A 13,244-nucleotide genomic window follows, 5' to 3' on the forward strand; every position below is an offset into this window, starting at 1 on the left:
CATTAGGCCAGGTAAGGCGGTCGCCTAGGGCGGCAAACGCAGAGGGGCGCAAAAAAAGGCGAAAAAAGAAAAAAACGAGAATGGAGAAAGAAAGGGAAAAAAAAAATGAGGGCGGATAAAAAGAAAAATGGGAGGAAAAATAAAAAGGGGCGAAAAGAGAAACAGAAAACCCGGCCTTAACACTTTTGGTATGCTTTGGTGGGGCGGCAGGGAGAGGCTTTGCCTAGGGCGGCAAAATCCCTATAGGAACGGCCCTGGTTCAAATTGCTCCCGCCCCTGCCCCCTCCCCCCCCCACCCTCCCCCGCTAGTTACGCCACTGAGGGGAGAGATTACTTTCAGGGGAGAAGGGGGTAAAATTTGATGACATTTGTAATTGTTTAAAAATATGAGTTTCCATATTTGGCAACAATTTTATACCCGGGTTCCCTTCAAATTATCTCGATCTCGACCCCGGGGGATTTCCACTTTGGAGGTGAGGTGACGCGTATGTAGGGCTGTTAAGACCCCTTTTTCAGCGTCGCTGTCAACAAAGACCCCAATATGCCCTGCCACCCGAAGATTTTTTCCATTTGATCTGTCATCCAAAAGCCCTTACAAGTTCAATTTGAACAGCAACTTTTATTTATCACTGATTTTGTTGGAAAAAAACCCAAAGATATGAGCCATTTCGAACTAGAAATTCGATGTTCGAGGTTTCTGTGGCGCTGTTTCGGCTCTCACACCCAAAGCAGTGGCGTAGCTGCAGTGCCGGGGGGGCAGTGCCTATTTGGGCCCCGCCCCTAGTGCAAGGAAAAAGAGGAAAAGGAGGGAGAAAGAGGAAAAAAGAGAGGAGAGAGAGGGGGGACAGAGGGAGAGGATGGGCAGAGAGATACGATATGCGCATGCAATACCAAGTACGATTATTAAGCCTGGCAAAATTGTCTATTTGCCCCCCCCCCCAAGTGCAGGGAAATTTGGTGGATTTGGGCCCCGCCCCATACAGGCTTGCCCCCCCCTGGAAAAAAAATCCCAGTTACGCCGCTGACCCAAAGGTTCCATTAAAAGGTCATGTTCTCACCTTACCTAGACTATGCCATAGTCGATTTTTGATAAAATAAACATGTAGGATGTGTTCAGTATTATATTAATCATGATGAACGCATTGAACTCGAAATTATACTTTATATCTATGACATCAAAATACTAATAAATGGGTATGAAAAGGTTTATTATATTATATTATTAGTGACAGTAACAGTATAAACTATACGTAGGCTTATATTATTGAATGCAACATATTATGAATGGCATGCATGCTTATATTATTGAATGCAACTGTTTGCAACATATTAATTATTATAATGGCATTTCAGTACTGAACAATTCTGATTTTAGAATCTACCAGGTTATTAATCGCGAAAGCCCGAGTTAAAATCCCAATTGGGAAGCTAGTAAACAGAGGGAGTACGGTGACTGAAAAGATCAGAATGATGTGAAATTCTATCAATTGCACACAATTAATACAAATCAGAGTTTTATGCTTAAATGTAATTATAGCCAAAGTATACAAAATGGGCAAGTGGACTACGGAGAGTCTAGTTCTCACCCACCCCATATTTTTCGAGTTACATTCGGGTGTCACCGAATGCCAAAAATCATGCTCTCACTCAATGACCCAATGACCCAAATCCAAATACAAAATCTATTAGGCCTACTACTAAATACAAAATTTATTAAAATCTATCAAGAACATGAAAAAGGGTTTTACAAGAAATTAAACGAAAGTGATGGAGAAAAGAATGGGAGAGAGACGGGGGGGGGGAGAAGTAGGCCTAAAGTTTAGGTAGATGAGAAGAAATGTTAAATGAGAAAAATAGAAAGAGGAAATTACTTAGAGTACATAATTAAACTCTTTGCAAATTTTGCAAGATTTTTCATCTCCATTGAGTTTTCAGAATTAAATAAAAGTTCTATCTTTTGAGTATTGATCCGAAAGCTGAATGCCATAGAGGTTCCCGCTGGTTCCCTGTGCGATCGCGCTGATGGTTCTCCTATTTGGAAAGGAAGCAAACCGCAATGGCGACTTACATTGCAAAACATGCGATACATCACGGCAGAAATTATTGCCGTTTTGCAAAGCTTTTGCTCACAGAGCAAGGAGGACGGTTACCGTGGAGTATAGGTAAGTATATTTTGGATCTGTTAATATGATATTGGTGATGTAACCCCAACCAAAGGTGTAGATTACGCTGGTAATATCCGCTGCCACTTAATTATCAGGCTGCCGAATTCTGCTCCATATCATGAAATACACACCAACTTCAAGTTCAACGCAGAAATCGGAGCCCTTAGCTTGAGATACTCTAGCTAAAATACAGGTTTACATTTACTATCTTACATTATCTTGCTGTATTTCAGCTAGAGCGCCATAGGTAGAGAAACCGTTTTTTAACAATTATTTACAATACTGTTAGTGTTACATCATGTACATGTACATGTAGTCATGTACGTAAGACGAAGAAGAAACCTGCCCCGGAACCCGCCCTATACTCATTATTTCATTGTACCTAAATTGCAATTTGCCATAACACATTACGTAATCAACACAAAGCTTTTGTGAGGACGTAGTGAGTGGATAAGAAACTGAGTGACAGCGGAGGATACGAACGACACACCGATTTTTAGTTGTCAATCATGAATTGCCACAACGTTTTTTAAAAGTATTTTACTACATGGCATTCCCCAAGCACCATGACAAATTATGCCATATTTTTCCAAAGATCATCTCATATGAAGTAAGCTGAATGCGATCTGTACAAGTTTTTGTAACATTCCAATCGCTTTTGATCACCTATTTTCGGCGAATTTCCTTCCTTCCTTCCTTCCTTCCTTCCTTAAAAGTGCAATGCTCACATGAGGTCGTGCGTCATGAATTGGGGTATAGGAAAAGGTGGCGGTGTTACATTTTTACATTTTTTTCAGGACATTCTATACCAGATCTCAAGAATGGAGAGGGGTACTGAACCAGTTTTGGTCTCATTTTGTTTCTAATTTATCTAGCTAACATTTTGGAAAGTAACAACTTCACACTACATTTCCTTCTTGAGATATTGCAATTCAAACGAAGTATTGTCAGGGGTGGCGGCGAATACGGTTGAGGCGAATACGGTTGAGGCATGTGTTAAAGTATAGGGAATATTGATTATTAGTGCCTCTCGAATTTATTTTTTACTCTAACTTCGTAACCCAGCAAGGTATTGGGATGGATTATGTACCATTGTTTTGGTATTTATGTCTAGTAGGTAATGTGACCAATTTTACTCCAAGCTAGTTTAATTTGTTGTAAATGTGCTGCATTCTGTGTCATGGGTTCTAGGCTTTTCCTATACCTTACTGTACTAAGCATGCATTTATTGCTCCGAAACGTTCTGAATGTCATATTTCTTGAATAAGTTACCCTACTTCCGTAAAAGTTATCATTTCTTAGAAGGAAATTTGATGAGGAATTCAAATATGCCATTGGTTTTTGTGTAGGGCATGAAGGAAAAAAGTTTTGATTGAAAATATAATAAAAATCATAAAAATTTTGTACGACTTTTGAACACCCTGTATCTCAGTTAGGCAACATAACTCATCATTACAAGTTTGCTTTTTTTGAAAGTCTACAATGGTATTAGCACATCTAAAAAGGTTTTAACAGACCAGGTGTTTATGTTAGTAAATAAGAGAGGAACAAAATTGTATACTTTTTGAACCAAAATTTAACTTTTCCACCCTATATGACATTTGTGGCACCCTGTATATTGACCAAATATCTGTATGTGTGTATTCCTGGTACTCTAAGCTTTACAGTGATGTATAATTTTATAGGGTTTTGATGAACAGAATATGAATTAGATCAGTTTTAGTATAAAAACATGTCAATTGTTGAATTTTTTAGTATGTAACGCATTTGGCCCCCAATTCATGGCGCACGACCATGAGTGAGAACAGGCGCACTGCGTGGTGTGCATGGGCCGGAACAATAAACGTAGCATGAAACTGAAGACAGGTGCAAAATATATTTGCTTGAAAACATAGCATAGTATAGACACAAATGAAACTAGAGTCAATAGATTCTGAGTACAAGCCGCCGGCAGTAAATATAACATTAATGAGTCAATTTAACTTGACCCCTAGGTCACGGATGGGGTCAACTGCTATTGCATTGTGCTTAGGATGTCATAAGAACTATTCCTGGTGAATTTCAGCTTAATCGGAACTTATACATGGATTTTGATTTTTTTTTAAATTTCTGATTGACCTTTTGACCCCCTTAATGACCTTTGACCTCAATGAAAAAAAAACCTGATGTACACCGACAAAATGCATTGTTCCAATTTTAATTAAAAAATTCTAACATGTTCAGTGCTTGAGATAAAAATTCTTGAAGTTATTCAGCTAAAAACAGGAAGTGACCCCTTAATGACCTTTGACCCCCAAAATAAAAATACCATGTATACATCAAGTAACACCGATTCATGTTTGATGGTTATATTACTCTGGTCTGTTTACATTTTGAGATAAAAATCTTTTGAACATTTTGGTTTTTGACAGGAAGTAACCCCTTAATGACCTTTGACCCCAAAACTGTAGGCATCCTAAAGACCCTGGCTAGTAGAGATGCATGTGTGCTAATGGCGATTCCCTGCTATGTAATTTGTAAAGACAGTGATTTTTTGAATATTTTTTAGACTTTGACCGGAAATGACCCCTTAATGACCTTTGACCCCTTATCTGAGCACACCCTATAGACACCGACTTGAGTCGAATCACATGATATAACCATGTCCACATCGCATGAAATTTGTGGAAGGAGTAGCATTTTTTGTGAAATCAACATTTTTGGCCATAAGGTCAAGTTCAAAGGTCAAAGCCAGGTCAAAGTCAAATGGATGGTTTGATCTAGCCCAGTGGTCATGTGGCTCAAGTATGGTTGAAATCTGTCAAAGCATAAGAGAGCTAGGGCGAAACGTGGCAAGTCACGCAAAATGTCACGAGTTGCCAGAAGAAGAAGAATTGGGAAGAGACAGAACAAGCCGACGTTCGTCGTCGGCTTGTAATTACGATGCAATACAATGCAATTTGAATGCGCAGCAGATCTATAGAAATAAGGCTGCCCGCTTTTAGGTAGAATTTGGCTTGTGTCTGGGAGCCCTCGTGATTTGATGTAAGTCCAGTCCAAATGAGCTCATTCCGTCTAAAAGCAGGTTTTATTATTTCTAAAGATTGGTGGCGCATTCATGAGATGCTAATTTCTATTCATGATTGTGTTTGTGTTAATTTTAAATTTAACATTTAATTTCTGTTGTGCCGAACAGTCGAACACGCATCTATTCAATTCCCTCTCATTCCAATGGACATGATGAATAGCAATGATGGCCATCGAGGTCGCTTCACTGAAACGTGAAAAGATTACGTATTTCATCATCGTCGTCGATCTACTCTGAGTATTCAAGTGGATCTTGTGCTTTGGTGTAACAGCTGTAAATTGACATTTTGGTTAAACGAAATAATCCCATCTGTCCACCTGAGTCTCTGTCTTCCTCTGCTTCTTTTTCCCTCAACTTTTCCGAACATGATCACTTTCTCTAGAATGATTCCTTCTCGCCTGGCAACATGTCCAAAATACTGTAGCTTCTGGTCGCATGTCACAAGTACATGGATCGAATCCATGGGTTCCTACAGTCTGAGGGCTGATGACCAGGCCGATGACACACATTCGATGGGTGTATGTCACAAGTTGGTACCCCAATTTAGGTGGAGGTGTTACAATTTTCCGAATGTACAGTTGTAGGCGAATGAAAAATGTCATATCAATAACCCCTTGTCCTATTGAGCTACTTTGGGTCTCATTTTAAAGCTAAAGAATAAAAATAAATGGCATCAGCTGGAATTGAAAATTGATGGGGTGGAGGAGCATGTGGATCAGGACCATGTGGATCAGCAGAACTATTTGCATAGGAAAATGTAAGAATTCCATAGTGTTGGTTTGAATAAATTATTGTAGGGCCTATCTTCATGACCCCTTGTCATCCATTGAGCTTTTCAATGTCTCATTTTAGAGCCAATTACTCAAAGAAACAAGATTGACTTCAAAATTGATCAATTTCATATTCCACATTATATTAGTTTCTCATTACATTTTGTGCCACGTCCACGGGTTGCCTCTAAATGCACAGAAGTCAAACCAATCACGTGTAAAAACTGCAAAAGTCCATATCTCCTTTAATATTCACTGTATCATAATAAATGTACCGTATTCATTCCAATAAGCGCCCAGGGCGCTTAACAAATTCATTCTGGGTGGGCGCTTATTTTTTTACATGGTTTGCCTAACTTTTTCCCAACAGGCGTTTATTAGAAACAAATTTACGTAAAAAAGGTCCTGAGACGTTCTAGTAGCTTTACTGATGCAGAAAATGTATTGCTAGTTTACACAGGACTTTCTAATCCCAGCTATTTGACACTGTATCGACGTCTAAGGCCTACCCATTGAAAATACCCCAGGTGGGCGCTTATTGGGGCATGGGCGCTTATTGGAATGAATACGGTATGTATTTTCTGAAAGGAAATTGCACAAGGAAACTAATTTTTGCATTTTGAAAATGGTAGGAAGTAGTATTGGGAAAATATGAATGATTAATTAAATTTTAATTAAAAATATCAACTTTTTTGGCGCACCCTGTATATCGTGAACGCGATTACATAAATTTTTTTTGAAGGGTGAGACTGATGCATCACTATGTTGTGAACATATCCTGGCACATTGGACAAAATCCAACTTCAGACATTTGTTGTGGGGTATTTTATGTGAATAAGGTCCATTTTGAGAAAAATGCATTCAGATTTACATTGCCACCTACATGTATGCACTAATTAATCATTATTAATTGGGGATATCCCTAACCCGGGGGGCCACTCGAATGGTGAAGGGGGGTATCAGGCGCGTCCGTAAATTCACGTAAAAAGGGTATTTTTTCAGACTAGGGCACGTTACGTGCGTAACGCGAATAGGGTATCAAATCCATGTAAAATTGGTGTAAAAGGGTATGTTTTTGGAGCTCTTACGTACTTAGGGTAGTTTTGCCCCGGGGCTTTGCCAACGGACTCAATTCTTTCGACGCTAGACACTTAACCCAACTGCGTTATTCTCCCGACTTTCGCATGATGCATGCACATTAAAATAATTATATGGCTAGGACTACAAGATGGTTTCCGAAATAATGTTCTTCCGACTTGCTGATTTTTCATTCACATTAATATTTACTTAACCATCTGATGCTATGTCTTCTAAAGGTATTCAGCTAACTATTTAGCTCTATTGGTGCAATAGAATAAGCCTACAAGGTGGTTTCCGACTGCGTTATTCTCCCGACTTTCGCATGATGCATGCACATTAAAAAATTATATGGCTAGGCCTACAAGATGGTTTCCGAAATAATGTTCTTCCGACTTGCTGATTTTTCATGCACATTAATATTTTACTCAACCATCTAATGCTATGTCTTCTGAAGGTATTTAGTTAACTATTTAGCTCTATCGGTGCAAAAAATAGGCCTACAAGATGGTTTCGGACTTTGTTTTTCTCCCGACTTTCGCATGATGCATGCACATTAAAAAAACTATATAGGCCTACAAGATGGTTTCGAAATGATTTTCTTCCAACTTGCCGATTTTTCATGCACATTAATATTTTTTATTAACTATCTAACTGCTACACATGCTTTGTCTTCTGAAGGTATTTAGTTAACTATTTAGGTCTATTTGTGCTTATCATAGTAGTATTCTAATTGACATTGACACTTGACTGTTTTAATGATGTATTGATCAATGATTTTCTGAAATTAGTGGGTTGCCAGTCTTATTAATTTAAATTAATAATTGATAAATACCAAAAAGCGATGTTTGACCACTTTACTGATGTCCTATTAACTCCAAATTCAAAACCTGGTTGTTTGTTTTTTCGCAAACGCAGTTGCCAAATTGAATAAATTAATAAATTTAGGACTTACTTTTTTAGCGATTTTGCCAACTCAAATTTTGAGAAAACATAGTTGTGCATCCTTAAAAGGGTACATGCCACAAAATAGCTTTCCATAGACTTTACGTGCAAAATAGGGGTCACGTTTTAGGCTATAAGTCGAGTTACGTCTTACTTAGAAATATACATGTATATTTGATATCATCTTAATCAGAACAAAATTCTGCATAACATATCTGAAAATGACACCATATTTTAGGTCTACTTTTTGAGAAAAATAGCGCTATATAAAAAGACCCGATTTTCCCTTGTTTACGTCCGACTGCTAACCGCGTTTTGACCTCGTGTGTTCATGCGCTCATCATCGTAAACATCACTCAAATTTTCGCGTTTTCTGTTCAAATTAGTAGAGATCACATTCACAAGTTCTAGCAAAACACGATTTGCAACACTAAAATTGTTAATATTGTACCGATTTTGCACATTTTTAATGCAAAGTTGGGACTATAGTCGTGATAAACTTTTACCGGAAACCGCTTCACACGCGGATTTAGTGGCATGCACCCTTAAACTATTGTTTTAATGGAGGCTACTACTAGTACTATAGGTAAGCTCTGTGAATAAGTGACTTGTGATTAAAAAGCAAGCTCTTGGAAACCTTAAATTTCTCTGTCAGGCAGTGGAGCTCTGTCCAATTTTTTCAGAAAAGCTTTATTTTAAAGAGCTCTATCTCTTGATACAGTAGGGGGCTCAGTTTTCAAGTTATGAACCTTTGAAGTTGACACTTTTACATTCAACATGTTCAAGCTTTTCATAACATGCATTTATTTAATAAAGGAAGCAAAAACACGTTTTTAGTCAAGTTATTTCCAAAATTGACCAAGGCAACAGCTTCTTACTTATTTTATGGTTAAAAGCACCTGTTTCTTAGTGTTGTTAGGGGTAATAATTGCATCAATTGTTTAGGGGTAGAGAAAAGACAACTACATGTACTTGTTTAGGGTAGCAAATCACGCTACTTATACTTGTTTAGGGGTGCAAATTTCAGTCTCAGCAATACTTGTTTAGGGTGCTTTTTGTGAGTCCACAGATGGCGCCTGATACCCCCCTTCACCATTACAGTGGCACCCCCGGGATCCCTAAGCTGTTGGAAAAATGTGAAACCGATTTAACCTGGAAATCTTTGATATATTCTTTACCCAAAGGTGTGTTAAAGTTCGCTATTAACGCCTCCATAGATATCCTACCTTCCTCGTCCTCTTTGTAAAGGTAAAGGTACCTTACTGCACATACTCAATAATTGCCAAAATATGCTTGATCGGCGGTACTTATGGAGACATAATAATGTTATTCGTATATTTCTATCCACATTCAAAGAGGCTGGATCGTTTAAGTGTGGCAATCTACAAGTCTATGCCGACATTGAAAATAATACCATCGGTGGCGGTACAATACCGCCCAACATAATTGCCACATCCCAAAAACCTGACATTGTTTTATTTTGGCCTACAGACAAGCGAGTCATTCTGTTTGAATTGTCGATGCCATTTGATGTGAGCCGAACATTGGTAAAGCCAACTCTATCAAACATGATCGGTACGCTTCCCTTGTTTCCGACATTACCGACGCCGGGTATGATTGCTCGTTAATTGCCATCGAAGTCGGCTCTAGAGGCTTGATTGACACCGACAACAAAAATAGGCTGACTCGTTTGTCAAAACAACTTAACACCCCAAAAAAATTCAAGGTATTGAAAGACCAAATTACCAAGTCAGTTCTCATGTCATCTTACATTGTACTCGATCTTCAACTCGAGACATGAGCCAAAGTGGAATGTCCAAGAAGTCATATAACTGTTTTCTCACCGCCATGATGTATTTCCTCATTGTTTATGTGTATATTTGCTGTTTGTAATTGTGTTTACCCTTGCCTGAGATCGATTTTTGGCAAGCCAAGAGGTGGGGGGGCAAGCGATTTTTGGCACACATTCATGCGGCACCTTTTACATAAAACGCTCTAAAAAGGAAAACAGTACGGAAGCGCGTAAATATATGCAAATTTTCCTGCTCGTTGCGCTCGCAACATGTATCTAGACCATTTAAGGTTTGTAAATTGGGATCCCAAAAATTTGGCATGCACAATGGGGGGGGCAAAGAATTTTTGGCGGGGCCAAGAAGGGGGGGGGGAAAGAATTTTTGGCGAGCGAGAGGGCGGGGGCAAGTGATTTTTGGCGAGCCGTTTGATGATGAGGTGCTGCTCACATGAATGCTCTCATCATTCATTTATATCATAATTGTGTGATAATCGGGTAAATTTTACGACACGATGACGAAAATATACTACATTTTTAGTGTGGATTGGGTCTCATGCACTCAGGGTGCTAATTAAATTGAATACCGTACGATATATCTGAAAGTTGAACCTTGAAATGCTGATGATCAACTCTGTTGTATTTCAGGTGTGCGGCACCATGCACAATGGTTTAGACCCATGTTATTTAAGCTCCGCAACCAGATTAAGTCAATTGATACTAAATATGGACCAGAATCTCCAAAACCAAGATCACACAAAGAAAACTGGTAAGTTGTTTGTAAGTATGGTTGCAAGTCCATAGTCCGAAGGATCATTATAGCTTAGTTAAAGACTCTACTCTTTGACCTTACTCTAATCTAACCATATTAACTTCACCCTAACTATAACCTACATGTTGCAGGGACTGTCTTTTTGAATTTGCAGGAGAGCATTAAATAGCTCTTCTGGAACCGCAAGGAAAGCTGTTTAGCGCAGTTTACAATAGAACGTAAATAGAGAATGGTCAACTAAGGAGAGCTAAAAATCACTCTTCCTATATTAGATTTAAGGAGAGCAGTAGAGAGCGCTTGCTCTCGCTCTCCTTAAAAGGCAGTCCATGATGTTGTAAGTCCTAATCCTAACCCTAACCCTAACCCTAAACATAGCCCTAACCCAAAATCTAACCACTCTAATCCTAATACTTGTCCTAACCTTAATCTAATTCTTAACACTAATCCTAATTAATGCTAACCCTTACCCGAACCTTATCCCCCTCTCTCTTTCTACATGTAAGTGCCATATCCAGTGACGTTGGCGACCATGGAATGCCAATCCATCATGTTCTTTGCCAATCTCAACAGCTTGATGTTTAATATCCACACCCGTCCAGGATGCAATTCTAAGATATGTTGTCCTCTGGCGCCCTCTGTGTCTCCTTCCATTAATCTTCCCCGTAAGAAATAAACACTCCAGATCTTCTTTCTTCACACAGTGGCCTAGGAAATTAAGTGGCAGCTTCCGGATCTTCTTCAGGAGCATCCGTTGACTGCCAGCTCTATGTAATACTGTCTCATTTGTGGTGTGACTTGTCCAAGGAATCCTCAACATTCGCGTGAGGAACCACAATTTAGTTTAACCTTATCCCTATCCCTAACCTAAAATGCCCTAACCCGAACTTTAACCCTTTTTGGACAAATGACTAATGGGCTGTTCTTGTAAGTACTGGCTAAAATCTGCTTTAAGTGTATGAAGCTCCTGTTCACACACTGCACAGGGTGTACACTTGTGAATTCCACATTTTGTCCATTTATTGAAGAAAAAAACAAATACCACCTTTTATCCATATAGGTAGGGGGGTGTATTAACCCAAATTTTTTGAGAACCCCCTCAAAATATGTGACTACTTATAAACACGGAAAACAAAAGTTTTGGTTGAAAAAAAAATTCTAACCCCCCTGTACATAGCCTCTGAAAGTTTTTGGTTAAGGTTGCCGAATTCGGCAGATATGCACTATGTTTAACACAGAGATATTCAGCTTGTAATAGGCGAGAATTATTCAGTTTTTGTTACTGTGCGAGTCAAATAAGTCCCAACTTACGTCCGCATAAATTCACATAAGCGCGCATCAGTCATGCGATACGCTAAGGGCAGTCCGCGTAGGTGCCTGGCCCAGCTGTGTGTACACCATTCTATATCAATCCACATCTATTACAAGCTGATCAGATATCCATCCTATTGCAGGAATTATCAGAGTGAACTGTTTGCTTTTGGTAAGAGAATAGGAGAGGACTTTAATGAAGCTACCATACGCACAGCATTTACTGATATCAGTCACATAGAGAGAATGGACACTGGAGGAGTGAAAGACAAAGCTGAGGAAGTCAGGTTACCTGCAGAAGACAACCAGTTACTAGCACAGATAGGTATGATGGACCAAAGTGTAATGCCCCCCCCCCCCTTTAGTCAGTTACCCTGGGGAAGATTTGGTTTGTTAAGGAGAAAAATGAATCTGTTGGACAAAATGGGACTGGTCTTTCATATGAAGTCGGTAAAAAATGTAAAAAATGTAAAAAAATATTGGTTAAACGTTCTACATGTATATTATGAAAATGTGGGCTCAAGTCTCAACACAAATAGTTGGAAGCTCTATCAAAGTAGCCAACTTTTAAAGGAAATCTGTACCATAAACTAATCAATGGCTATATAGTTGCAGTAATAATAAAAACGACAAACAGTAAAAGTCCCAAGCTTATACGCCCAAATAAAGGAAAAATTCTTAATTCCTTACGACGATCAGCGTTAAGTTTGCAATCCATGGTGGCTGCCATATTGATACCCGATGTATTTTTTTATTACACTGTAACGGTCCCCGATTTTGAAACCAGCGAAATCCGTGCCACAAGCCTCGTCCCTCGTGAACTTTGGTGACAATTTTTACCCATAAAAGTACAGAAGAACATAAAAAAATGTAATATTTATGATTAACAATGTCTTTTGAGAACGAAAAGTGTAAAAACAGCACTAAAAACCAAAATTCGCTGTGGCGTCGCGAATGCCATACTGTCAGCAACACAGTCAACACACGCTCGCCGAAGGTAGCCGAAGGTGACCATGGTGACACAGGTCTGTGTGAAAGGTTACACTACCACTTGTGGCATAAAGGATTCGCGAGCAGCTATCATGGCGGCTTCCTTGAATCGCAGAAACAAAGGATTAAAAGTGCTTTTTCTTTGTTAGGAATATTCCGAAATTCATATAGACCGTCTGGTATGTTTAATTTAGGGATATATAACTATATACAGATTTCCTTCAAGGTTTTGAAAAGCTAAAATCCTGGAACTTCAGAGGGTGCAATAAGGCAGGCCCGTGGACCCCACGTGTTGCCATGTGCAAAGCACAGTGCTTTTATTTATTTATTTTTTGGGGGAAGGGGGGGACTCTGCATCTTG

At 39.1% G+C, this 13,244-nt stretch overlaps 1 protein-coding gene across 1 annotated transcript in view; it reads left to right on the forward strand.

Annotated features, from left to right (window-relative positions):
• The first annotated feature begins 2,050 nt into the window (after positions 1–2,050).
• Positions 2,051–13,244, forward strand: part of LOC140164716 (large ribosomal subunit protein mL44-like) — a 30,456-nt gene continuing 19,262 nt past the window's right edge. The window contains exons 1-3 of the mRNA XM_072188073.1: positions 2,051–2,162; positions 10,462–10,582; positions 12,037–12,218. Coding sequence (XP_072044174.1) covers positions 2,057–2,162; positions 10,462–10,582; positions 12,037–12,218 — 409 coding nt within the window. The 5' untranslated portion in view covers positions 2,051–2,056. The remainder of the gene's footprint in view (positions 2,163–10,461; positions 10,583–12,036; positions 12,219–13,244) is intronic.

The sequence above is a fragment of the Amphiura filiformis genome, chromosome 11 (assembly GCF_039555335.1).
Source record: "Amphiura filiformis chromosome 11, Afil_fr2py, whole genome shotgun sequence".
Taxonomy (NCBI): domain Eukaryota; kingdom Metazoa; phylum Echinodermata; class Ophiuroidea; order Amphilepidida; family Amphiuridae; genus Amphiura; species Amphiura filiformis.